Source organism: Sparus aurata, chromosome 9, assembly GCF_900880675.1.
Source record: "Sparus aurata chromosome 9, fSpaAur1.1, whole genome shotgun sequence".
Taxonomy (NCBI): Eukaryota; Metazoa; Chordata; class Actinopteri; order Spariformes; family Sparidae; genus Sparus; species Sparus aurata.
The window spans coordinates 22,193,905-22,219,804 of record NC_044195.1 but is presented as its reverse complement, the minus strand read 5'-3'; the positions used below and the strand labels follow the sequence as shown (position 1 = coordinate 22,219,804).

Genomic DNA, 25,900 nt, shown 5'->3' with positions numbered 1-25,900 from the left:
GCCGTCATGTTATAAATTCCACCGGAGATTTTCTTGATTTGATGAGCAAAAATGTCTGCAGTGAACAGGGTCTACTGCCTCTGCTGGAATTAAATAATTATCGGTATGTATAATGGTATGATTTATAATAAATGTTAATTTTCACTAAAATTCACTAAAATGATCAACAGAAATCAAAGAAATAACAGTTCTGACATTATGACGTCTATGTATTGTGTTTCCGTAATATCGACTGAAGTTAACATGCTAACCAGCTAAGCCCCAGTCTGTCTTGGCAGTGTTGCCAACTTGGCAACTTTCTCGCTAGATTTAGCGACTTTTCAGACCCTCTTAGCGACTTTATTTCCAAAAAGCGGCTAGCGACAAATTTAGCGACTTATTCAGATCATCAGGGGAAAGGCGAGTCATCGCAGTCCATGCTTCCTCTGCAGCAGCGCCAGGGTCTCTCCCATCCCCTCTCACACGGCTGCGCAGGCGGCAGGCTGGTGTGGGGGGGGCGGCTGGGGCAGGCAGGAGCGGACACCGAGGCCGCTCGCTCTGTGGATTTGAGACCGGATAGCTGCCGTTTACTCTGTTTTGATCTGTTAATTCTCTGACATCTTAGTCTTTCATGGTTCCACTGGAACTTTTCTGATGATAACCTTAAGCTGCTGAGTCTAGATCACGTTTGATCCTCTCTTTCACCCTTTCTCCAGATTAGGATGTTCCTCTATCTTGTAAAAATGTACATAGTTTGTCTGATCTTCTCCCTGTTTTTACTTCAAATATATTTGTCCCTGTAGTGAGTTTGTGATTATGTGGTAAAGATTTCTCTATTAACCTTTTGTATATATGGTTTAAAATAATCTCCCCCTCACTGCAACAGACACAACCAGTAAGCATTATGCAAATGACTACTCGATTATGTCATTGATATGTAAATGAGCTTATGACGTCACCTGGCGACTTTTAGGGACTTTTGGAGCTAGTGCTAGCTACTTTCATTGGAAAAGAGTAGGCAACACTGTTGCTGTGTCCGAAATCACTCACTACTCCCTATTATAGTGCACTACATAGTGACTATGCCATTTTGTAGTGCTGTCTGAATGTCTAGTGGGAAATATTATACCCTATATAACGCAATCAAAGTATCCCACAATGCATTGCAAAAAGTAGTGTACAACTGATGGTCACTTACCAAGCAATATTTACCATCATGCATTGAGCTGCGGACGAATGCATGGAGGTTTCAATTCACGTTTTAACTGAGCAACAGTGGTGACGTCGTTAACGGCACCGGAGTAGTGTCCAAAAGTGCGTTTTTATTTCTGCTGATGAGCTCACTATATAGTCCACTATGTTGGACTCCCTATGTAGTGACTAGGGGGTAGGGAATGAGTGGGTGATTTCGGACACAGCCTGTGTCTTGGTCCAAAGCTCCTGTGCTAGAGATGTAAGCACCACAAGGTATCCACCATTTCACACCCCCTTCTTTTACGAATTTAGCTTATGGAAAAAGTGTTTTTGGCCTCAGGGCTCGTTACACGGTTCGGCCACACAAGATAAGGCTACAAACCCCGCTTCCTGGGGGCTTGGGTAGATCCCTGCCGATTGGGTTGTCATGACAAGTCAAACCCAGTAAAGCCAGGCTGACAGATGTAACCTAAAAAATAGCACCATTTCTCAGCACGGACTGCTAACTGCTGCCAACTGAGCTAATGGAAGCTAAAGTTAGCATAAATTGGTGGTTCCGCACGGGATATGCTGCCCCCTACTGTTTTGAGTAGAACACTCGACAGGTGGCTAGTTCTTACATATTGCACCTTTAATAATTATTTCAGAAATATCATCTTCCAGCTTGCTTTATGTGTCTGACCTGAATGGCGGTTGCCGTTTGTTTTGGGGGGAAGATTTAACGCCAGTTTATCGCGGAGCAACAGGCTGCAGTTGGCGCAAGGCGGGGGTGGTGACGTAGCTTCGAACGCTGGCATGTTCTAGACGTTCTATTTTTTTCCCCCCCTCAGTCAGCTGGGAGTGACGTAGCGCGTGGCAGCCCGGTCCAGCGGCACACAGTGTAAACAGGGCGGACCGTGAGCTCGTCTCCCCCCGGTGGGACCCGTGGAGTAGGACGACAGAGGCACGGCGGCACACTGCAGACATACTCGCGTCGGGGCGGTGGACGGCTGAAGAGGGTGGAAGCTGTCTGTGAAGTAGAAGAGGGGGAGTACATTCCAGGGACACCGCTATCATAACAATTCATTGTCAACGTTGGATACCAACTGCTCACTAATTGGGCTCAAGACTAACGGTAAGTACGAAGCTAAGCTACTCGTAACCTGTTAGCTAGCCCTCCGTCTTCCAACTTGGCCACAATCAGAAATACTGTGTCAACCGCGTAACTAAATAATGTTACCCTCGATGATTATACTTGGATGCAGACAGCAGCAGCGCCTGTCAGTGCATCTGCCCGTGTGTGTTAGTGTGTGTGGGCCCACTGTCATGTCAGCAGCAGTTGTCAGATGCCACGAAGCTCGAAATAACATAGTAATAATACATGTGTTAGCGCACGGCTGTTCCCGAGGGGGGACAGAGAAAGTTAAGTTTAGTTATTAAAACCTCAGTGTTGGAAAGTACCCCCTCTCAGCCCCGAAACTGTTGCAGAGACAACTAATGAGATTGGCATGGCGGTGGGCATGCTGAGTCTGTGGCTATAATGGAACCACTGACTGTACTGAGGTGTGATCGCTTCAAGAACGCACTTGGCAGATGGACTTTTAGGTACGGGTGCCAAAAGTTATTGCCATCAGTTATTTGAATCAGAATCAAATTCAGAATTAGAATTCCTTTATTTGTTCCGCAAACGGGGACATTTCTGTGTCACAGCGGCCAAAGGAAAGTTCAGTTGACTAATAAACAATAATAATGGAACAAAAACAATACAATAAAAACGTAAGAAATAGAAATAGATTCGTATATACATGGTATTAACAATATAAACAGTGTAATTATAAACAGTGTGACAGCCTATTGTTGTTAATAACTGATAAATATGGTTAAAAAAACCAAACAAACATGTGAACCTTAATAATATTAAGACACCCACAATAAGAACAGCCGTCTGTGACTCATTTACTGTAGTTTGTGCAGGACAAAAAACAGAAATCCTGTTTAATGTCTTGCATGTAACATTTATAGAAAGTTGGGGCACACCGGTTATCAACTCTGGCTAATTATTGGGGCCATTATTAATAACGCATGTGCTACCTTGGCTGTGATGCAACATCCTCTCACACCATGATTGGTAACACCACAGCCTAACAGCCTATAAACACTGAATAATCTGAACCTGCAAAGTAACTAGTAACTAAATGTGTCAAATAAAGGTAGTGGACAGGAGTGACAGAAGTACTCAAGTAAAGTACCTGAAAATTATACATAATTATACTCAACAGTATTTGAGTAAATTGTATTTATTCTGTTAGTTGTTAGAACTTTTCTCTCTTTTTTTCCCCCCAAATATAATTGTTCGGTCTCTTCGATTTCTAATAATCGGTTTCAGCACTGAAAAAGCCATATTCGTTGACCCCTACTCTACAGTGTACCTGCTTCACCTTAAAATCTCATTTGTGAATCTGTATGCACATTTAAGTTTGACAAATAAACTAGAAACTAATTTAAATTATTTCCAAAAAGAAATGACTTGAATTTTGATATGCATGTTTAATTCATTTTGCTGTGGGTCCCAACAGTCAAAATATAAGTTCAATACATTTTATTTACTTTCCTTAAAGGAGATGAAGCAAATATTGTCAAACAGACACTAAAGACAGCCACCACACAGATGTTTTCATTGCTCCAACAGATTACCTCTCTGTTTATGTTGAAGATTTGCAGATTTGCTTGGAATTCCATGATGTCATTGAAAATGTATGGATAGTGGAAGTCTAACAGATGTGTCAAAAGTAACAGGACAGTGAGGGAGATGTTAACCAAATTTTGTCTGTTCACGCCCACACAGTCCCGAGAAAAGGTCATGACAGGAAAAAAAGTTAAAATCCAATACATCACACATTGCTCTGTTAGGACATTCCTTAGACAGCTGTTGTTGTGTATGGCCTCTTCTCTGCAAATTAAATAAATAATGAGCACAGAACCGTTTCTTTTCCTTTTTTGGATTTTAGGAAATACCAGAAATACCAAAGTTTTTCAGAGTTTTTTTTTTTCTTATCACAAAGCAGAAATGTCTAAACACTCTAAGGAAACTAAGTTGTATTTTCCTTTTAGGGGTGAGGAGCGACAAGAACCAACATGGTGGATTACTATAATGTCTTGGGAGTGTCTAAAACAGCCACTGAGGACGACATCAAGAAGGCGTAAGCACTCTGGGAGTCTGTCTCAAGTGTTAAAGGACTTTTTCCGCTAATTCATAAGTAATAAGTTCATATTTCACTTGAATTTAAAATACAGTTGAAATTTCACATTTCTCAAAAACAGCAGAAGTGTCGTATTCTCCAAAGCTCTTTTCACGATGCATCTTTCGTTGTAGCGGTTGTTGAAGAGAACATAATATCATTGCACGTCTTTATCCATATGTATTTGATTGTATGTTTGAGTCAGGGTTTGTGTTGTGTGTTCAGGTACAGGAAACTAGCACTGAAATGGCATCCAGACAAAAATCCAGACAACAAGGAGGAAGCAGAGAAAAAGTTCAAAGAAGTGGCTGAGGCCTATGAAGTCCTCTCTGACAGTAAGTCAGAGCAGTGTGTTTCTTTGTGTTTATTCATATGTGTGTGTGTGTGTCTTCTGAGATGGCTGGTAATTGATCTATGGTGACATATGAATGTTTGTGTGAGAAAAAGAGAGATGTGTCGGTGTTGATGACTTTTTATTCCATCACTAAATTGTACTCCTCTTCCACTACAGAGGGTAAGCGTGATGAGTATGACAGGTTTGGAAAGGACAGGACGCGACACCCAGGTAAATAGAAACCTGCTGCAATTATCACTTTTGTTTCTCTGGCTCTCATTGTCTTTTCACCCGTCACACTTATTCTCCTTTTTTCTCTTCTATATACTCTTTTCTCCCACTCTTTCTCCTTCTCGGTTGCTCTTTACTCACCTGACCACATTAACGTAATATTCCAGGTTCCTCCAGTTCAGGCTTTGCATCATCAGATTTCCCAGGATTCACCTTCACATTCCGCAGCCCAGATGAGGTGTTCAGAGAGTTCTTTGGTCGTCAGGATCCCGTCTCCAGCTTATTTGGTAAGTTATACGTCATTATATTTACAGTAGCTTGAATCGATTTTGAAATTTTGTGTAGTTAAAAATGAGATGTTCTTCTATTTACAATAGGGGGATGTATGGGGGAAATTAACAAACAAAGTAATGGCTGTCTTTTTCATTTGTAATTTTTGTCAATCTTATTTTAAATATACCCATCTGGACACGTGTTTTTTCTTTGAGATTTTGCTCATCTACCCTTTTCCTTTAATTCACCTGTGCTGCAATAATTAAATGTAAGCTCTCAAATGCCTTTGTTTGACTAAAGTTCAACGTCTTTGTTAGTTAGCTCTACAAAAACCAACTGTGATGTTACATTTAACCTAACAGTACAGTATTTAAATAATCACAAGTGTGTCTTTCACTGTCTGTCTTTCATTCAGATGACTTCCCAGCCTTTAGTGGCTCATCCTCTGGCCTCGGCAACACTGGGTTCTTTTCATTTCCTTCAGCAGGAGGTAAGCAGTTAGATACTTAATGAGTAAATTAGCATGGCATATCTAATGCTGTGTAGACATGAGTGCATATTATTCTGCGGCCACAATATTAAAAAACGCATATTAATCTCCATGTAATCATAGCAGTATTAATTCAGCTAGCTCACTTGTCCAACTCATGTAACCATGGGTTATGGTTATTTTGAGTAAATCACTTGTTATTCTATTTATGTTTTCTAATATTAGCTACTCCTTGCTATACATTTCAACCCACCTAAATTCACATTTTCTGTGGCAGTAACACAAGTGATATTTTCTTTGCACAGTTGAGGTTCTTTAATAACCCACCAAAATTATACTCTTCTGTTCTGCTTTCCTCTCCCGATCATCCATCCTTTCTTCAGGTGAATTTACCTGCTTCTCTTCCATGGGTGGTCTGGATGGGATGGGCGGCATGGGGGGCATGGGCGGAGGGATGGGCAACTTCAAATCGGTTTCTACCTCCACTCGCATCATAAATGGCAAACGCACCACCACAAAGAAGTATGTAATGCTGTCCTTAGAAATGTTAGCCCACTAGGGAATTCGTTTTTTCAAATGTGATAGGCTAGCACTTGCAAATGTCAGATAATGTAAGCTGAAGATATAAAACAAGTTAAGCAGTATGACAAACTGTTTCAAAGAGTACCTGAGCTATTTGTTTGCTGCATTTAGCGTTTTTCTGTTACTGTTGTTTTTTATTAACCGCAAAGTGCAGTTATAGAGCTACCATTATATACCTCTCAGATGGTAGTGCTATTTTTCTATAAACCTGCACTGGTGGAAGATATATATCTGTAATCAAACATTATCAAACACCACATGAATATTCAATCAGATGATTTAAGTTCTTATACAAGATGGCACACAAACTCAATTTAATACTACTATTTATCTGTTCATTTGTCTTGGCTACAGGATAAAGGAGAACGGGCAGGAAAGAATAGAGATTGAGGAGGATGGGGTGTTAAAGAGTGTCCTAATTAATGGTAAGTTCATACACACTTAAAGGATAAAGCCACTAAGTTTACACATTATAGTGTGTTTACAGGTCTTGGGGAGTACTACTGCATATGTGAAAAAATGTTAGAAAAATAAGAAATAGTATAAAGGCTTGTGTGGCCGCAGAGGAAGCCGAATGTAATCTGATAATTTGCCTCCAGTGATGTCATTCACTGACTGTTGCCTTATGGGTAATGAAGGTGCCATGTCTTTAAAAGTTCACTCCAGTCATTGTTTTTGCAACATTGCTTATCCCTCCTCTTTTTCAAATTAGTTTTAGATCGGGAGCTATTATATTTAAAAAGGTTTCAGATGTCGTTATTGAAGAAAAAGTGCGCAGGTTACTTCATGGTGCTTTTGACCATACTCAGCTGTGTTGCTGCGTGTTATTCACAGGTGTGGAGGATGAAATGGCCCTCGCGCTGGAGCTGAGCCTACGAGAAGGCCAGTCTTGGAGCTCACAACAGAAGCCACAAATCCCAAAAGAGTCACCTGCCACACATCAGTCAGTTAACTACAACTACAGGGTGGCATCAGGCAGCGAGGATGAAGAAGATGACGAGTACGACGAAGACCTGCAGACGGCTTTGGCATGCAGCCTGTCAGAGCTGGAGGCGGAGGAGAGAGCAGCTGTTAACAACATCATAAAAGGTGCTCTGGGTGGGGACAGAGCCATGAGGAGCAAAATTAAGGCTACAAAAACTACTACTAGTACTAGTACTAAAACTACAAAATTGAATATCAATGGTACTGAAATGTTTATCGATGTAGACGGGCAGGTTAAAATGGGCCCAGGGCCTGCAGAAAGAGAGGAAAAGGAGGTGAAGGAAACCAAAGAGTCGGACTCTTCTGAGTCACCCACAACTTCCAGCACTACGCCACAGAGCAGTCCAGAAGAGTTTGAACCGGCCGTGAAAAACAGTGACAGTAGTGTGAAAAAGAAAAAGAAGTGTGGGTGTGTTGTGTGCTAATGGAGTGTGTGTGCATTTGGGATGCCTTATTCTTTATACTGACCTCAGTGTTGTGCCTACAGCCAGACTCTAATGTAATTTTATTGCTGGAATCTAAATTTGAGACGGTGCCTCAATTGATCCCAAGGCTTTCTTGCAGTTTTAACGGTCGCCTTTGTGGTGTATTACCATTAAATTGGCCAATACAGCTTAAAAGATTATTAGATTATTTCTGAATGTATGTAAATTTGCCAAATATTAATGTGGACAGAAAAGAGTTGGTTTAGGGATTGAGGAGTTGGTAGTGAGTTTAAACTGAGTGCGTGCGTGCGTGAGTGCGTGTGTGTGTGTGCGTGCTGTGTGTGTTTGGACCAGTTGAGACCCTGCCATAGAATATTCTCATCACGGCTCTCAGTCAGAGGGAATGTATCAGAACTGTGTCACAAACAATAGATCAAAATCGAAAGTAGGTCACGGAACTTTCTCTGGTGAGCATTTTGATCAAAAAAAGAGCTCTGTTTACTGATCAGCCTAGACTTATTTCTTGAATATGTAAAGCAAAAAGTAGTTGAAGCACACATGGCACACTTTGCAAAGATAAATACCTTGTAAATATGCACATACTTCAATTGCAAAGTTGCAATTCTGCAGAGTTTACGTGTCATTGATTGGCCTTAATTCACTTTTACTAAAATATCACTGTCATAATAGGTCAGATTGTAGTTGTTTTTGAAATTCGTATGCCAAGTGCAGTGTAGAATGTGTACAGCATTGTGACTGATTGTAAACCACCGTTGCAAACAATCATTATACATCTCCACATGTTTCCTAGGGAGGTCGCTGGAGAGGTTAGCGGGGAAATAGTTATGGCTTATACTCTCGATGCTCGGCAGAACCAGACTAACAAAGTATCTTAATATCTGACGCACTAGTGGCACTTTTAAAGCTTTAGAAGCATTGGCTAAGTAGGCTAAGTAATAATAATAGTATCTGAAATATATACATGATGAAGCTACTACTCTAGGTCTTCATGAATTAATGACACGTCATACGATTAGCGTGCTGTTACTATGGATAAACAGCAGCTGCGTTTAAGCTACAGGACTTGCTGGAAGTCACGCCCGTATTTCGCACAAGGTTTCATGGGGGCTAGAAATAAGTCTGATGAGTCGCATATATTTTGATCCATTTTGTGCCTTTGTGTCTTCTGGCTAATTTACTCTGTTTACATATGTAGGGTAAATGTGCCGAGTCAGAACAACAAATCATTTTCAAGCAAAGCAAATGTCTTTTGTTGTTGTGGGTTATTTTATCCATTTAGCACCAGCTTTTTCTAGCACAAAACTATACATGGGTGATTGGGAGTGAGAGGATTCAGAGTCAGTAGTATGTGATGGTTGTGTTAATGTTTAAAAATATGCAGGTTTTTCAACAAATCGTTGCTAGGTTTGGTGCCCTTTTGGTTGGTTCGAACTGTAAGCGTGGAGGGGAGACATGTTGCTGCATTTTCCTTCTATCAACATCTGTTGATTAATTTCCCCTGGGCAAAACACTAGACCCCACATGTTTATTGAGCTGCACAGTGTTGAAGTTTAAACAGACTGTTGTGCTCCTGGGCAACTCCAAAACCCTCCCTCCATCTGCACTGATTTTCTTCAGGTTTCTGCCTGGAATAAAATGGCCTGACTAGTACAAATAAGTGATAGAAATCTGCCTAAATGAAGGACATACCTTGCGTTGACAATTAATATAAATATTCTGTTTTGTAATATTGGCATGTACATTCACACCTTAACACCAGAGCAAGACATGCTTACATAATTTACGATAGTATTCAGTGGTTTTAGCTGCAATGTGAAGGAAAACAAAACACTGGAAAACACACACACTCACACGCGCACACACACACGCACACGCACGCACACACACACACACACACACACAACTATTAAATGTTTTAAATGTGATTGTTGCTGTGAAACAAGGCTGAAAGTAACACAATGTGTAGTTGGTGCCAAAACACAAAGGTGTTAAAAATAATACTTAGTGCCAGTTATATTTCCTAATTACTTTAATTCTTAATTTCTTAACTTCTTATTTTCTTGCTGCTGTTCAGCGACACGCCTGTATCTTATTACAAGCAGTGTCCCCTCCTCAGCCCTGCCTTTACACTGCTCAAGCAAGATATGTTGTCATATATTTTTTTCTTGAGTGCCTAATTGATTTACATTGCATGCGTTTTGCTTTTAACTTTATAGGTTAGCTGTCATCACTGGCTAAGAGAACAAATAATCGGTTAAAACTATTCAAAATAATTTTGTCTGAGTTGTTTAATATTCCTCCTCTTCAAGCTGTTACTGTGTGGGGGAGGGAATGAGAGCGAAAGAGGCCAGTGGTTTCCCTTATATCCACCTGTAATTATACTACATTGAATTGTGTTTGTTATTTTTATTTTCCGATTGTTAAAAGGTAAATTACAAATAAAGATTGAGCTGAAGAGGAGTTGGGATATTTGATTTTTTAAACAGAACCATGGCCGTAATAGTTACACATTTTCATCTAATTGCCTCGACTTTGTGCTATACAAGTATTACATTTAATACTTAAGATAAGAAAAGAACACACTGTTAAGTAATAATTCAAATCTCGTTCTGCTGTTTTCCAGTAGATTTGCCAACAAATGCCTGTCAAAACCAATGCAGCCTTGTAGATATTCAGGCTGCTATATCCTTCACCAATCATTACACATTTTAAGCAGCCCCAGAATATATATTTTCCAACCTCCTTAAATCTTTTATCAATTTTGTTTTCTTATCTGTCTTTTCAGCTGATCTCATCTGCTCAAATTTTAATTTAGTTTATCAGCTAATGATGTGCTGGAATCGTCTTTAATGACTGTCGTGCATTGTCTTGCATATGCTGTAAACGGATCTCATTGTGATTTGAAAATAAAGCAGCTGTGAAAATTCATAATGTGACACAAATACACATTTTTGTCTCACCCTTCCTGCTTCCTGTTTCAGACTCAGACTTCGAGGCCTTCACAAGCTAACCTGATTGGCTCATGCTGCTCTGTGCCCTAGCCTGCCCTGAGGTAACGAACCAGCGGGAACCTGAATCACCCTGAGTGTTTTTTTCAGTCACTCCTTCTCCCCTTTGCCCCCATGAGCCCCACGTACATCAGCTCCGATCATGAACTCCCATTTTTCTTAGAAATCTTATTTATTACAAGTAATGCTAGTAAAGTGTAACATGTCCTTGTACGTCTGCTCTTACAGGTCAACAGTCAATTCCCCTTGATGCACTTGTTTCTCTCTGCCCACGATGGCTCCTACCTGCTGAATGACACATTTAGTATTTCATATGTATGTGTGTGTTTGAGTGAGTGTGTTTGGGGACTGAAGCTCATTGTAGAGCAAACGACTGGATGCTTTGTATTTTGAAACTAAAGGAGTTAGTTCTGTTCATCTCTGCATTAACTGACAATGTTTCAGCTGAACTTTTAATTTTAATTTAATGCCTGCAACTGGAAAAAAAAAATGCTTTGAAACATACAAAGCAGAGAAAATAAAACATTTCCTGCTGACTACTCTGTATCAGTTGGTGGTAGTTTATCTCAGCTACAGGATATTGACCATATTCACACTGCGGCCATTTTCCCTTGACATCGCGTCAAGCCTTGATGCTAGGATAATGTTATGCTACGCAAGTCGCCTAAATGTAGGGTAATCTGACAAACTGCTACAAATGGAGGTGGTTAGACGCTAACGTTAGCTGCTGGCCAAAATGTTGTTGTTTACCTTCACAATCCTTCATCTTTACAGTTCCTGATCAATATGACAGGTGAAATACTAATTATTTGTCAGGCATTTAAGTTTGAACAAAAAATATTTTGACAATAATGTGATATACTTGTTTTTGGCTGCAGGCGGCACTTCCTGAACGGCTCTGTAAGCACTATTGACACATTTTGAATGATACATGACTCTAAAGTCAATACATGTGATAGAAGTAATGAATTAAAATTAGCGTTTTTTTGAAATATTTTTGTTACGAAAAAGATACTCACTAGATGACATGATAGTTTTAAAAATGATCAGTCGAGCCTTTTTGTTTTTTTCGTTTTTTTGCTGCATCACGTCACAAATTTATTCAGGTCAAGTCAAAAATACATTTTTATAGATATTTTCTATCTTTCTGCTACATGAATTAAACACAATCATCAGGGTGGATTATTTACATGAATATGAACATGAACACTAGGCCGTACACTGAGTAAGACGATTGGAAAGAACCCAAAGTTAACTTTGTGTGCAGAGAGAGAGAGAGAGAGAGAGAAGGCGATGCGTACTTTCAGTGTACAGCATCTGTTACAAAACGACCAGAGCCTGAAAGCAAACAATCATGTTGTCAAGGCAAAGACAAGCCTCACGGATAAAAACTTGCTGGAAATCAACACACGCCAGACGGTAGCATACAGTATTCTGGTGGACACACAACACCACACTCAGGGGGTTAAACGTGACTTAATCATAGGTGTATATCAGCAAGATGTGTGTCTTTGCAGTCTGATAAGTTTGGGAAGTGATTTATCAAACAAACCCTCAGTGTTGTTGGTAAATCTTCTGTTGATGTCGATCAGTTGAGGTCCAGTAAAAAGGGTTTATGTTGAATCAGAGAGGTGAACGATGTTACACTTCAGTATCGTGACATAACAATGTCAGACTCAAAAAAAAGGTAAAGGGGGAAATTTCATCTGTATTCACACAGGCACAGTATATGCAAGTCTCTCCTTTTTTTTGGTAGTTTTGTAAATGTCTAATTAGGTAGAAACTTCATAGAGGTATTCAAATTTGTTTGGTGAAAAATAAATCTGATCCATATTCATCATTTACACCCTGCCAAAAAACCACTTGATGCACTTTTGATAAAGTTCCCAAAACGTTTTAGAAACCCAGGAGATGAGGAGATGGCGAAATACTGCATGCTGAAAACAAGAGCAGTAACCGCTCCATGTGTGGCAGAGCAAATTCTTATTTACAGTGAAGGGCCGGACATACATGACTGCTTTGTAGTGTTTTTATCTCTGTGTGCTTGTGCATGTCCTCCTGTCGTCCTCAGATCACTGTGGCAGGGCTTTCAAGATGGCGTTCACCTCCTCAGCGACTGCTGTCAGCGCAAACTCAAACTGGTCCTGAAGAGAGCGAAGGGAAGCAGGGAGAAGAGAGGGGGTGGGGATGTGAAAAGTGAGAGGGAGACAGTTGGACTATAATCGAAGTCCACCTTTTAAGTGCTGAAGTAGTGCAAAGACACAAACAGATTGGTGGTACCTTGGTGCGGACCAAGCCGGGTCTCTGGTCTCTGATGTGCTCCAGTGAGGCTGCGATGTCGATCTCCTTCACTCCTACCAACAAGAACAGTAAGAGCATCACTATCACAGTTTGGGAGAGTTCCTGAAACAGTTCTTATGGCTACAGAAGACAAGAATCTTCTCTTTAAATGATTAACTTAATATAAACATATTAATAAAAAGGTAAATGCAAAGATCCAAATCAAAGATTTTCCCCTACATTTTACTTTTAGTGGTGTTGATTGGGTTTTTTTTTTTTCATTTTATGTCTTACTCTGTGAAATGTTAGCTAGTTATTGTACCAAAAAGTGAGTTCTGATAAGAGAAATGAAGTCAAAAGAGCCAAAACACTGTAATGTATGTATATTTAGACTTCATTTGAGAGCTACTTTGTGGAACTGCCCATTTAAGCGATCCATGAACTTCAGCAGATTACAGTGTTTAAGCAAAATATATATATAATAATAGTATAATATAAAATACTATACTCCACTCTGCTGTCCGCAATGGGTAACACATTAGTGTACACAATGAGCCCATATGAGCAAACTGAGTTGAACAAAATGTTCCATCGCCTTTTTGCTCACCTTGGACGGACTACATGCCAAAACATTTAGGTCTGAATTTAACCCTATGTATGCATCGGAGGAAGGGTTTTAAAAAGAACCTAAAAGTCATGTTTTTTCATCGTTACAGTAAAGATACCATGTTACACTATTGCTTAGGTAAAAGTAAGTGAAAGGTGCCTGATGTTAAACATCTTTCAGTATCAAAAGTAATGCTCTGGCAATAAATCTATTTGTGTATGAAAAGCACAAGTAAAAGTGCGTGTGTGTGTGTGTGTGTGTGTGTGACTCACCCTTGGCCATGCGATTCAGCACCATGTCAATAAGGATGTACGTGCCAGTCCTGCCAGTGCCATCGCTGTGAGAGTGGCAGAGGTAAAAAAGGAAACTGTGAATGTGTTTTACCTCCATCTGCTTTCCCAACATATTAGTCAGTAAAGTCATACCATATGTTAATACATCCCGCTGTTTCACAGAAATCTGACATTCATAAGATTAAGATTTTTTTTTTAATTTACCCGCAGTGAACGATGATCGGGCAGGAACGGCCTCTGTAGCATTTATTCACCTTCCTGAAAAGCAGGAACAAGAGACAGCAGAGAAAGAAAGGAGAACAAAGAACAGAAAAAAAAACAGGCTTTATTGCAAAGGCTTTATGACAACCTCTGTCATTGCAACTAACCTTGTTCGCGTATGCTATAAATACACATATTGAACTGTTGTCGAGACATTAATAAATGCAACACAATTATAAATGTCTTAAATGGAGGTTTCAGGAGCTGAGCGGAGAAATTAAAAGGCAACGGGAAGAAAGCAGTGACCAAGTAGGAAGATCGAACAAAGAATGGAACGACGTGTTTGTAATGACACAGAAAAACTGTGAGATAAGGAATGAGGTAAAGAATTCCAGTACAGGGTAAAATAGAAACCGCATGAGTTGGTGGGTGACGGCGTGATGGTAAAACAGGAAAGAATAGGTGAAGAGGAAGCCCACAGATTCACTGTCCCTCTTGCAGTCGCCAGTCACACCTGCCAATGCTCATTTTTGTGACTATGCAACTGGAGCCAGAGTACTAGCTGCAAACCACAAAAATGACACTGGGAGATGTTAAAATACAAACCTGTCAACCTGCACACTGGGAGACAGGGAGAGAGAGACAGAGAGCTGAGGTGATGGACAGGGTGTGAAATGTGCAGCAGAGGGATGTAGTTTGATTTCACAACATGCAGAATGACGGGGGACCAGTGGGAAACATGAAAAAAAAAGATGGATGTGATGAAGGAGATCTGGTGGAATCGAACCCGCTGAGTCATCGCAACATTACACCGGCTGCGTCCTGACCACCTGTTTGCCATCGAAAATAACTGAATCCTATGACACCTGTTGAAGACGAGAACACGTCTGTGCGTGCGTGTTTGAGTAATTGCGTAGTTCCCTTACCTGCGGAAGTCGAGCAGCGGTCGGGTGGAGGTGGGGATGCCGGCAGCCGGCCAGCTCAGCAGGTGGAACTGCGTCAAGGTTCTGGTCTCCTGCGTCTGGACGTTCTTCAGGTAGAAGCTGCGCACCAGGAAGTCCTTACACCAGATGTGCTCTGACACCAGGTTCACCTGATCAACACAGGTGGGACAGACAGAGTGGGGATTGTCAGCAGCCGGAATTTTGGAACCTGTACGTGGTGTAATGATGCATTGGCAAACATTCATCTAAAAACACGATGCATATCTTACTGATTTCTCCCAAAACCATAAATAAAAGGGATTGTAGCTCGCACAGAAACAAATCAATAAGTAACTTAGGTTTGGCACCAGGGGGAGACAAACCATCAGTGCGTCGTAACACAGTTTTGAGTGTATATACAGTATTGAAAATGTTAATACACCTCAAGCAGCTGCTGGTATGCAACTGAGATGCATTCATGGCCAGTTCTGATCTTATGCAGGAAGGGTTTGGTGAATAAGGTAAAAGATTTGAAGGCTGTTATCTTGCAATTACATAAATGGAATAATTCCCAGCCAGTATTTTATGTGGACAAAGAATTTTAACGGCAGAAAAAAAATCTGAAATTTTTTGGAATAGGAAGACTCACAATTGATACATTTGAATTCTGTATTTTCTGTGTTTTTTTTCTCCTTGTATTAGGACTATGATTCTTCAAGTCGTGTGGACAAAAGTGGTACGAGCTCGACTACCTTTGTGTCCGTAGATCTGTCACGGTTGGGTTTTTTTTTTTTTTTGTTCAGCGAGTTCTTGGTTTATTTTGTAAGTTCTCTCCTCACATGTCAGGTTTTGCTTTAGGCTTACAGTCTTTGTCGTTTCCCCTCCTTTTAACTGTTAAGGTTTGCAGACATGGAGGCAGGTTAAAAAAGGCACGGAATAAAAGGCAGACGACAAAAAAGCAGGCAAAAGAGAATCCTAGAAAAAAACAAGATGGTGGTTTTGTTTGCGTCATATAGAGGAGTCTGTATTAAATTCAGACTGTTTTATACCCAGTTAAAAAACTCCTTGAGTGGAGACCCGACTGTTCTCTGAATTGTTAAGATTTATCTTGGATTATTCTTACAACACATAACCCTTCCGCTCTTCTATAAATCTGTGTGGGATGCTTTACCTACTGCACCATAAAATGCACGGTGCCATCTGTGAAATTCAGGTTTTATGAGTTGCAACAGGAAATTAACCTCGTAGATGTGGTAGAGTGAGGAGCCCTCATCAGGCCAGTAACGCTCGCACTGCTTCTCTCCGTCCTCCACCAGGGCTGTCATCATCACGATCACCGTGCAGCCGTTCTCCCACACCATCTGTCGGTTACAGAGAACACGTGTTAAAATAAAAACCGTGACATCTGTATGAAACAAGGCAGATTTATTTCCCTGCAGGTGGACTGAACGGCCCACTGGCCTAGATCATTTTAATTTGTCGTGGATAAAACAGCAACACAACCCCGCTGCATTGGGACGGAAAAAGCAGGAGGGAGGAAAACATACACAGCAGAGGGGAAGCTTGTACCGACCTGCCAGAAATCAGCGACAGTGTGAGCGAGCGGTCCCTGCGTGGCGATGTAAGCTGGCTGGCGAGGGTCATGATCAGACTGTGGGATGAAAAGGAAAAGAGACAGAGCAGATTTGAGTCAGGAATATGGGTATAAATACATGAGACACTGGCTTAAAGTTCTTTGCCCTCCACATAGGAACCACAAGATTTACTGAGACGTGGAGGAGAACTAGATGTGCTATGTAACATTAAATGGACTGAAAGCTAAATATTAAACTTCAGTCAGGTGTATTCTGATAAAGAGGAAGGGTTGGGCACAGGTATTGCAGGCTGAAAGGTAAAACCTAAATGGCTACAATATTCAAAGTCGACAAATGTGTATTCCTATTAAAGAGGTAAGTTCTCACTGCGTGTTCATATTGTATTCCGGGATAAACCACCATGTAAAAAAACAATTATAAATGATTATAAATATCATCACATGGTGTCAAAGTTATGGATAGGAAGACTAGAAGGATTCTTACAATGAGGCTGGCATTGATGTAGTCTTGTTTACTGGAGTTCACTTCAGACTTCAGCTTCACCCGAGAGTGATCATCTGCCAAAGACAACAGACGTCAACAGTGAGTCACTGAATTAACTAACCACCGTTCACCACTTAATATTCATTTAGGAGTCTTTTTTTTCATTGATGACTGATATGTACATGCAAGAGTGGAGGAAGTAAGCTGGCCCTTTACTTAGAGGTCGAGTTTGTAGGATTTAGTGGCATCTGGTGGTAATGTTGCAGGTCGAAACCAACTAAATACCCCTCGCCTCACCCTCTCCTACAGTGGACGCTAAAATCATGGTAAGGATGAAGACCCGCTCCCTCTTTAGATTAACAAGCTCATTCCAAGGCAACGAAAACTAATTATTCCTATTTTCAGGTGATTATACAATAGCGAAAACAATTACGTTTTAACCGCTACCTTTCTGCTGATAGATGCTTCTAAATCCAACACACTGGACCTTTAAACGACAGCATTAGTGTCAAATGCAAAATCAGTTTTTACACTGTAAATTTTAAAAAGCTGACTTTACTTTGAAAAAGTCAGGAAATTACAGGGCAATAACCTCTTAATAACCAAGTAAAGTAATCTTTTACATTTAAATTATAAGAGCTGAAATATTAAATCATCTTGAAATTATTAGACTACTTAGTCTCTGCAGAATGGATCCTTTCAAAGAGTTAGATTTATTATAGAATATCCAATTTTAGATCCTTTGTTTGCAGAGCTGCATCAGGTCATACAGCAGAGCAACAAGTAACTATGAGTGTTACAATACAATTTTGTGTAGTAGAATAAAACATATTATATTATAAAGTAGAATAAACTGGAAATACTCAAGTAAAGTTCAACAATGCCAAAATTGTTCTTACAGTCCAATACTTAAATAAATGTACTTAGTTAAATTCCTCCACTGTCTACATGATGAACAATCAGACAGAGTGACACATTGATTGACTAACAGGGGAGGGACTCGGCGTGTCTGTTTCTGTCCATGTTGCTCGAGCTTTGAGCCACAGCCACTGAACTGGGATCAGCCTGGTAGGAGCACAGAGCCTCCCACTCCTTCTGAAGACGGTCCTTATTACGCAGGTGGTCCTCCATATACGCCTGACGGAGAGGAAAGATGCAAAAACAAATTTGGAGACGTTCTAAACAGTGAAAGTGATGTTCGTACAGAGAGAAAAGTCCATTCTCTCACCAGTATCATGTGACCAGTAGAGATGTCCATGTTGGACTGGGCTGGCTCTTCGCTCCAGGACGGGGTGGAGCTGTGGGTGGAGGACGGGCTGTGCTGGGGGCCGTCGCTGAACTGGGAGGAGACGCTGCTGACGCGGGACGTGTCCGTACCCCTTCGACCGCCAGCACCTGTTGGTATGGCGGACCCCGCCATGCTCCCGCCGGCCACACAGTCCTGGCGACACAGGGAGGATTTGGACGCCATGTGCTGCCGACATAACTCCTGAGTGAAAAGTAAGGAGAGGGAGATGTAGAGCATAAAAAAAGGTAAGTAACTGATTAAAGGGCTGGCAATATTTATCAATAATCAGTTACTGTAATGTCTTTTAAACTAGATATTAAACACTGTGACAAAAACTGAAGATTCTTGGCTTTTACTGAGCTTCAGCTGCCGTAACTGATGACCACTTTCTGATGATTAATCTGCTCAGTGGTGGAAAGTAACATTGACTCAAATACTGTACAGATGCAGATTAACTTGAATATTTTAATTTTCTACTACTTTAAACTTCCACTCCCCAGATTTGCACGGTGCCTCAAACCTAGAGTAGCACATTTTAGAATTGATTTATTGAATCAACAACCAAGTGAAAAATGACTGAAACATGCTGAATATTGGATCTGATAATCAACCAGGCTGATAATCGGTAGACCCAAAGTATACAGTATTTACATACATAAAAAAACATATATCGTATAATTCACTTGAACGTGTACTTTCGATTCATAAAACACATTTATTGCAAGAAAATCATCCTTGATAGTAAGTCTATTTAATATAGTATAATATTATTCAGGTATATTTAATATCAGATACTTGTTCTCTATTTGTATGGATGACTTTCACTTCAACCAAAGCAATATTTTAACATGATATCTTTACTTTTACTCAAGCAGGACTTTTGGGTGCTTTGTTTTCAGCATAAAATGTGCAATATGTCACTTTTTTAAATTAACAAAGTATAAAGTATTTCATTAAGTATATTCTAGAGCTGTAGGACAGGCCTGTCTTGCACAAATGTTTATAACCGCAAAAACATATTGCTTTAAGGAACATCTAAAACTCATGTGAGCTCTTGCAAACTGCTGTTCCTTGTATCAAGGGTTGTATCATCCGGTTACAGGCTCATAAAAAAAAGAGGTGCATACTGTACTGCACCTTTAATATGGGCATTTCATACTTTGTATGTCATTAACATTCAAAACATAATACGGATAACGACTCACTTCTCTTTGGACCTATGATGATCTCAATAACAAAGGTAAATGTGCTGCTGTTTTGACAATCCACAATGTGGTTTCTTAAACTGTACAATCCATTATAGCATTGAGACTCTGAGACCAAGGTGAAAACAAAGAAAACAAACCAAGGAAACCTCTGGGAAATTATATAAAAAGGCCTTTCCTCAGTCTTGAATCTATTCATGTTGCCTTACCTGGTAGTCAAAGTGTGTCTCCGCTCCTCCCTCGGGCCCCAGGCCGAGCTTGCCACTGGCCACTTGCTGAGTGTAGTGCCTTAGACAAGCCACGGCCATGGCCAATACCAGCACGCCGCCCACGACTGCCATGGAAACAAGGGTGATGACCGTCCCACTGGAGCCCTCGGAAACCCTGGTTACCTGAGGGAGACCCCGCGCATCTGTCCTCTGGGAAACAGAGATCATAAAGAGTGGTGAGTAAGATATGAACAGAGGAGAGGGAGCACAAAGAAAACACACAGAGACCATTTGTCGACACGCATGTCTTGCCTTCCGAGATCAGTCAACCCGAGCTGAGCTACCCCGGGGAATCTGCTCCCACCGCTGGAATTCAAAGGTCACTCGTTTCATTTTAGCAACACCCTTGTTTCTATGTAACTGTGTGTGACAGCAAGGTGTGCTCAGTGAGAGGCTGACGTTGAGTTTTAAAGACAGAAGTCAAGGCAGTGTGACAGCGGAGGCTCCGCGGCGATCACTGAACCGTGATCCATTACACGCCACTCATCCGTGCTGTCCGCCACAGAGTGCCACTCCACCTCCTCTTCATCTTCTAGCTTTTTAAACAGTTTTCACCACACAGAGCAGAATTCAACACACACATCTTACAATCCTAATGTCCACAGGCACACACACACACACACACACACACACACACACAGACTGAATCACCACACTCCTGCTCACTTGAAACATCACTCATGCCTACTTGTATTGTTTTTGTACCTGTGTTGTATTTTTCTTTTCCTTTTTTTGTCTTTTTTTTCTTCTTTATATTTGAATTTATAAAAAGCCTTGTGTACGGGTGTTGTAAATTCCTATTTGTATTTCATTACAAACAAACTAACATTTTGGAGTTGTTGATCAACATCTACGGAAGCCCTGAGGGTCAAAATCTACACACGAAATAGTTTTTTCACGTGTTGTCACAGACGGAAGACAATGAAATAATAAAAAAAAAAGTTGAGAAATTATTTCAATATAAAACTGCTTAACCATCAACACAATTTTCAAAGCAAGAGAAACTGGCTCCGGGCGCATCAACAATACAAATCACTTGAAACCGCTGAAGAGTGCACATATGAAACATTTGTGTGTTGAAGCTTCTGCTGCCAGAAATGATGAGTTGAAATATTTTGTAACTGGAGGGCTTTAATGTTGATGGATGGTTCTGTCATCCTTGACGTGTGTGTGTGTGTGTGTGTGTGTGTTATTTTTTTCTGATATACCTTTGTATGAAGTTTCGATAGCCTTTTTATGCTTTTTCCTTTGGTGTCACCACAGTTTATATGTATCTTCACTCTCTCAGTCATTAATTCATGATACTTTTTTTTAAAAAAAATCTCTCTTTCAGTGTGTGTTGCCTGGTTTTAATCAAATATTTCATTCTTTTTAAATGTAACCTGCACGCTGGTTTTCTTTCTATTTAAATGGACTGAATTCATCCGATAAATATGCCTTTTCTGAAAGAATTAACCAGAACTGATGAGCACTGCTGATGAAAAAAAAAAACACTATCACTATGGGTGATTTCTTTCATCTCTCAGATCACATCAGTGCCATGCCCACACACATGCGCACACACACACACTCTCTGAATTAATTTGCTGTGTTATCCTGATATTCTGCCTTAATGGGTGTTAATCCATTAAATATGAAATTCCAGATGCAGGTGCCGACGCTGAGTCCGGAAGTCGTGCTATTTGTGTGAGCAGAAAATAATGAGGTTAATGACACTTAGTGACTGTTGCCATAGCACCTGGGATCTGGAAGCCACAGGGGGTGGGGGGGGGAGGAGGTGGAGGAAGACGAAGCACCATGGCAACAAGTGAAACGCTGGTTGTTATGAGGTGTCGCCGTGCTGATTCGTTCTGGCCACCTGCCCTCCAGGTGGCACACACGCACACACCGAGACTAACAGCCATGCACAATATTAGAGCGCAAAGTGGAGTATAGCTCTGTGGGTGAGACAGATGGACTGCCTTTATCTGTGCTGCATCACAAGGCTGACATTTTCTGCATCAGCACCTTATTTTAATGGTATTTGATGATAGGGCCAGCAGGAGAATATGCATCAATTGATTCTTGATTGAAGATAAAAAAAAAAAAAACACAAGGTTCAGTCGCTCAAAGTTGTGTGTTAAATTGAAATAAAAACAAAAAAAACACTTGTTTTCGGAGCTATGTTTAATCCTTTAAATATATATTTACTTTTAGAATCAAATGTTTCTGTCCACATGTTTACCACAGAACATGAAGAATCAAGCCACAAAGGAATCCCACGAGTGGAAGATCCATCAAAAACACGTTAAAGAGACGTTGGTGGCCAAAATGTGAAAATCAAGACTGTCAGGAAGTCGGATAATCTGTCCATGAAATGACAGTTTTGCATGAAAATGGCAAAGAATACACAGCAGTGATTATATCTCTGTTGCCGTGACGACCACTTCATATGTTACTCATAGGAGGGGTTACAAAGGAAATGAGTGTGTTCGTGTGTTAAGTGTGTGTGTGTGTGTGTATTGCGTACCTCTCCCACACCAGTCTGTATGATCTTCAGGCCTGTCTCCGACTCCAGGAAGCTCTTTTCAGATACTGTCGGGGTGAAAAAACAACAAACATTTGGCGAAATTTGAGTGAAAAACAGTGAGAGAGACGGTGCAACGCGCCCACACACTTTCCACTTCATGTTTATGTGTGGGTAGGGAAAGGTGTCAGCGTGTGTGTGTGTTTTTTGAGCCTCACCGGCTTTAGCAGCCACCTCTGCAGCCGTCATGTTGTGCTCGTTCTGGTGGATACGGAACGTCAGCGCAGGACCCACCACACTGGCGACACAAAGCCACAGGGACGCTTTAGAGTCTAATAGGAAAATGTACGACTCTCTCTCTTGAACACTGACAGACACGCGGAGCGGTGGCGTACCTAATGTTTATGAAGCTGCTGGTCGTCAGGTGTATCTTGTCCGCCAGCAGCTCCAGCAGCTTCACTCCGTCGTACAAACTCAGAGGACTACAAAAGAAAAAACATCATTATCCTCTATGTTAACGTGATTTTAGTGTTTTCATGACACACTTTGGCCTCGATCGAGTTGCTGACCTCCGGTTGGTGACTATGTACCCATACTCCTCCTTGCCTCCTGTGCCCTCCACCAGTGGCAATCCATGCTCTTTCAGGCCCACTCCGGGTGCAGCAGGAGCAGCCTGCGGAGCCTGGGATGCTGAAGGAGGGAGGCTGGCGCTCTTGGCCGGAGCCGTGGCCGGTGCCAACACGGAGGAGGGGGCGGGAGGGGCAGCAGCGGGACCAGAAACAGGAACAGGGGCAGGTTTCTCCGGCTTATGGGACACACTGTCTGTTTTTAGCAGCTGCATCTACAGGGAAAATGATGGAAGAGCTGTAAGCGACGAATAGTGGATTTTCTCACCAACACTTCTGACCGTCGAATGCTGACATACCTCCTTCAGGGTGACGAGGTCTTTCTGATTGGGATCTGTGTCGAGACGGACAAACACATTGTTTTCAAATAAATATTACAGTGATCATTTGCATCTCATAATATGTTGCTTCTCAAGTGTCAGCTATCAAGATGTCCACCTTGCATCACACTTGATAAAAGCATAATTCAGTCCAAAGGGTTGGCTTTGTTTGATCCAATAATCTGAACATGGGGAACAGGTGTAAGGCTGTACCTGTCTTGTCTTGGGCCTGCAGCAGCTGCAGAATGAGGGCTAACTTGTAGAGCTGCTCTTGACTGAGCTCCCTGGGGTCGACTCCGTATCTCTGCAGGACGCCTGACATCCTCTGAAGCAGGCCGTCTAGCACAGGGTAGCAAAGTTAGCACGGCCTTTTGCATGGTGTGAAATATGGACGCATGTTCTGAATATACACACTTTGTAAGCATGCTCAAAGTGTAGATCAAGATAAATTAATCTTTCTTACCATTTCCGTTTCCAGGCAGAGTGCCAAAGTCCTGCGGAACTTTTTTGTTCTGCAGCTGTTGTTGTTGCTGTTGTTGCTGTTGTTGTTGTTGTTGTTGTTGGAGCCGTTGTTGTTGTCTGCCAGTAGTACCAAGTCTCTCCTCTAGGGTGTAGTCTTCCACATAGTCCACTGGTATCTCCAGTTCCAAGTCTTCATAATAAGGCAGACCTGCTCACAGCATTAAAGATGATCATGGTAAAGAGCTTTGATTAGAAATAGCAAACAAATCGTGTTTTTGGCATGTTCTCTTGTGTGCTACATCATTATTTATTGTTCTGTATAAAATCTGACAGGACTGCTCACCTGCAGGAGCCATGGAAGCCGGCCCTCGGTGGCGATAAGAAGGCTGTGCTGACGCCAGGTAGAGAGACAGAGCTTCCTGCAGCAGCTGCCTGTCACGCTCTCGCTCACGCTCTCTCTGATTGGCCTGGGACCTTGAAGAGGGGCGGACGTAACCGCCTCCTGCCCCAATGAGTGATCTCTCTACCTCATCTTGATATCTGCGCTGGAATGGGGAGAGATATGTTGCTGGTTAAGTGCTGTGTGCATACATGTGTGCAACATCAAAGATTTTGTATGTATATTTCTGAATATTCTTTATATTTGTTTGTGTATTTGACAACGCTAAAATGATGTTTTAATTATGTGTACCTGGTGGTATGTGTACGGGTCCATGGAGACTGTCTGCATTCGTAGCGGAGACTGAGGCGGCTCAACAATCATGTAGTCCAGATAGTTGCCTTCGGGAGGTGCGGACCCCGATTTAGGACTGTGGTGATGGGGGATGTGCTGTTTGGACCTGGCGACCCAGAGGGAAGGACAAAGGAAAAATGTCCAGACTGGAAATAGACGTTGCCTCGGGTTGAATGAACGGATGCACGCGACTCTGTCCATGTGTTGTTTCTGACTAAATGTCACCGGAGAGTTACTTACTGAGATGAATGAGAAGAGGAAGAGGAGGCGCTGGGCTTGGAGGGCTGGGTGGTATGGGGAACTCTCTTCAGCTCCTTTGATAGAATGTACTGTGTGATGTCATCTTGCCAGGAAAGACCTGCGCGTGCGCGCACACACACACACACACACACACACACACACACACACACACACACACACACACACACACACAGCTATTAGTGCAAGACATAGGAAGATTCTCTGAAGTCAATACTGTTTCTCAGAGGAGCTGAAGTGGATTTCTGCATGTATTCATAGAGTGTCCTTGAGGTCAGCACAACGTTAAAGTAAAGGTCCGTTTATGACCACAACAACTCACAATTCATGGTCACCTTGATTTTCAGCTATTCCAGTCGACCTAATGACTACTTATCCTGGTCACCTGGGGGTAATTTAAAAAAAGATTTCAATATGTTCCTTGGCAATTACGACCTCCTTACCATGAAATTTGCAGGCCGGTAAAATGAAGCATTATCAACAAGTCTCGCAAGACCGTACTGTCTAAATTGTCACAGTGAGGCTACTTAGAATCTATGTGGTACTCAATCTAACTGATTGCTGGTGATGATTTGTGTCTATTATCTCACCTTGTAGCATGAGCTGTTTGAGGACTTCCTGCATCCTCTTCAGGACAGGAACGGACACCTGGAACTGGACCCTGTCCTGCTTGGAGCTGAGACACTGACCGAACAGCCCGTCTGGAATGAAACACAAACACAGAAGAAAGGTTAACCCTTGTTTTACCCTTATAAGTTACTCCCAGCCCCGAGAATGGGCAAAATCTTGAAACAGCACATGTGTAAATAATAACGAGTGGCTGAATTCTGTTTAGCTGCATCGGCGTCGAGGTCTGGTACTGGTTCAGGCTTGGTGCCATTGTTGTCATTAGTGACATCTGTGCTTTTGCCGCTATGACGAATCGAAACGCCTGCTGTGAAAACAGGCTCAGCATCTGTAAGATGGCGTCGAATCAAGTCTTTCTTCCCTTTGATTTTTACGGCACATACAGTATTTAAATGAAGCTGAACTTGCGGCACAGTACTGTACTTTGTAATCCCCTTTAGTTCTTGTGTTAGCCCACACGGCACAAGCTCACAGCCGTGAGTCAT

General features: G+C 41.6%; 2 protein-coding genes across 5 annotated transcripts; one reads left to right on the top strand and one right to left on the bottom strand.

Moving 5' to 3' along the window:
- The first annotated feature begins 1,956 nt into the window (after nucleotides 1-1,956).
- On the top strand, nucleotides 1,957-13,863 carry dnajb2 (DnaJ heat shock protein family (Hsp40) member B2). 4 transcript variants are annotated; one of them, XM_030429322.1, is made up of 11 exons: nucleotides 1,969-2,287; nucleotides 4,264-4,352; nucleotides 4,617-4,726; nucleotides 4,903-4,956; nucleotides 5,124-5,243; nucleotides 5,645-5,719; nucleotides 6,103-6,241; nucleotides 6,656-6,726; nucleotides 7,136-7,390; nucleotides 10,713-10,783; nucleotides 12,811-13,863. In XM_030429322.1, exons 2-10 carry the CDS (start codon nucleotides 4,288-4,290, stop codon nucleotides 10,739-10,741), a joined length of 918 nt encoding a protein of 305 aa, XP_030285182.1. In that variant the 5' UTR covers nucleotides 1,969-2,287; nucleotides 4,264-4,287; the 3' UTR covers nucleotides 10,742-10,783; nucleotides 12,811-13,863. The 4 variants fall into 4 exon arrangements, with proteins under 4 accessions (XP_030285179.1, XP_030285180.1, XP_030285182.1 ...); XM_030429321.1 differs by lacking the exon at nucleotides 12,811-13,863 and adding an exon at nucleotides 10,968-12,583; XM_030429320.1 differs by lacking the exon at nucleotides 10,713-10,783 and having other exon boundaries at nucleotides 1,965-2,287.
- On the bottom strand, nucleotides 12,956-25,900 carry LOC115588164 (receptor-type tyrosine-protein phosphatase-like N). Its single transcript, XM_030428551.1, has 23 exons — nucleotides 25,888-25,900; nucleotides 25,379-25,489; nucleotides 24,771-24,888; nucleotides 24,489-24,636; nucleotides 24,141-24,342; nucleotides 23,928-24,005; nucleotides 23,549-23,674; nucleotides 23,315-23,349; nucleotides 22,959-23,230; nucleotides 22,785-22,871; nucleotides 22,608-22,687; nucleotides 22,393-22,457; nucleotides 19,824-20,033; nucleotides 18,350-18,610; nucleotides 18,111-18,258; nucleotides 17,122-17,195; nucleotides 16,617-16,694; nucleotides 16,285-16,404; nucleotides 15,047-15,213; nucleotides 14,124-14,177; nucleotides 13,899-13,963; nucleotides 13,020-13,093; nucleotides 12,956-12,982 (listed from the first exon to the last, which is right to left on the bottom strand). Exons 1-23 carry the CDS (start codon nucleotides 25,898-25,900, stop codon nucleotides 12,956-12,958), a joined length of 2,613 nt encoding a protein of 870 aa, XP_030284411.1.

Coding starts and splice junctions, on each gene's coding strand:
- LOC115588164 (XM_030428551.1), bottom strand. Junction 15,214..16,284: donor CACTCTACCACATCTACGAG/GTTAATTTCCTG, acceptor TGTGTTGATCAG/GTGAACCTGGTGTCAGAGCA. Junction 13,964..14,123: donor CCGATCATCGTTCACTGCGG/GTAAATTAAAAA, acceptor CCACTCTCACAG/CGATGGCACTGGCAGGACTG.
- dnajb2 (XM_030429319.1), top strand. CDS start 4,288: ATGGTGGATTACTATAATGTCTTGGGAGTGTCTAAAACAGCCACTGAG. Junction 4,353..4,616: donor GAGGACGACATCAAGAAGGC/GTAAGCACTCTG, acceptor TTGTGTGTTCAG/GTACAGGAAACTAGCACTGA. Junction 5,720..6,102: donor TTCATTTCCTTCAGCAGGAG/GTAAGCAGTTAG, acceptor TCCTTTCTTCAG/GTGAATTTACCTGCTTCTCT.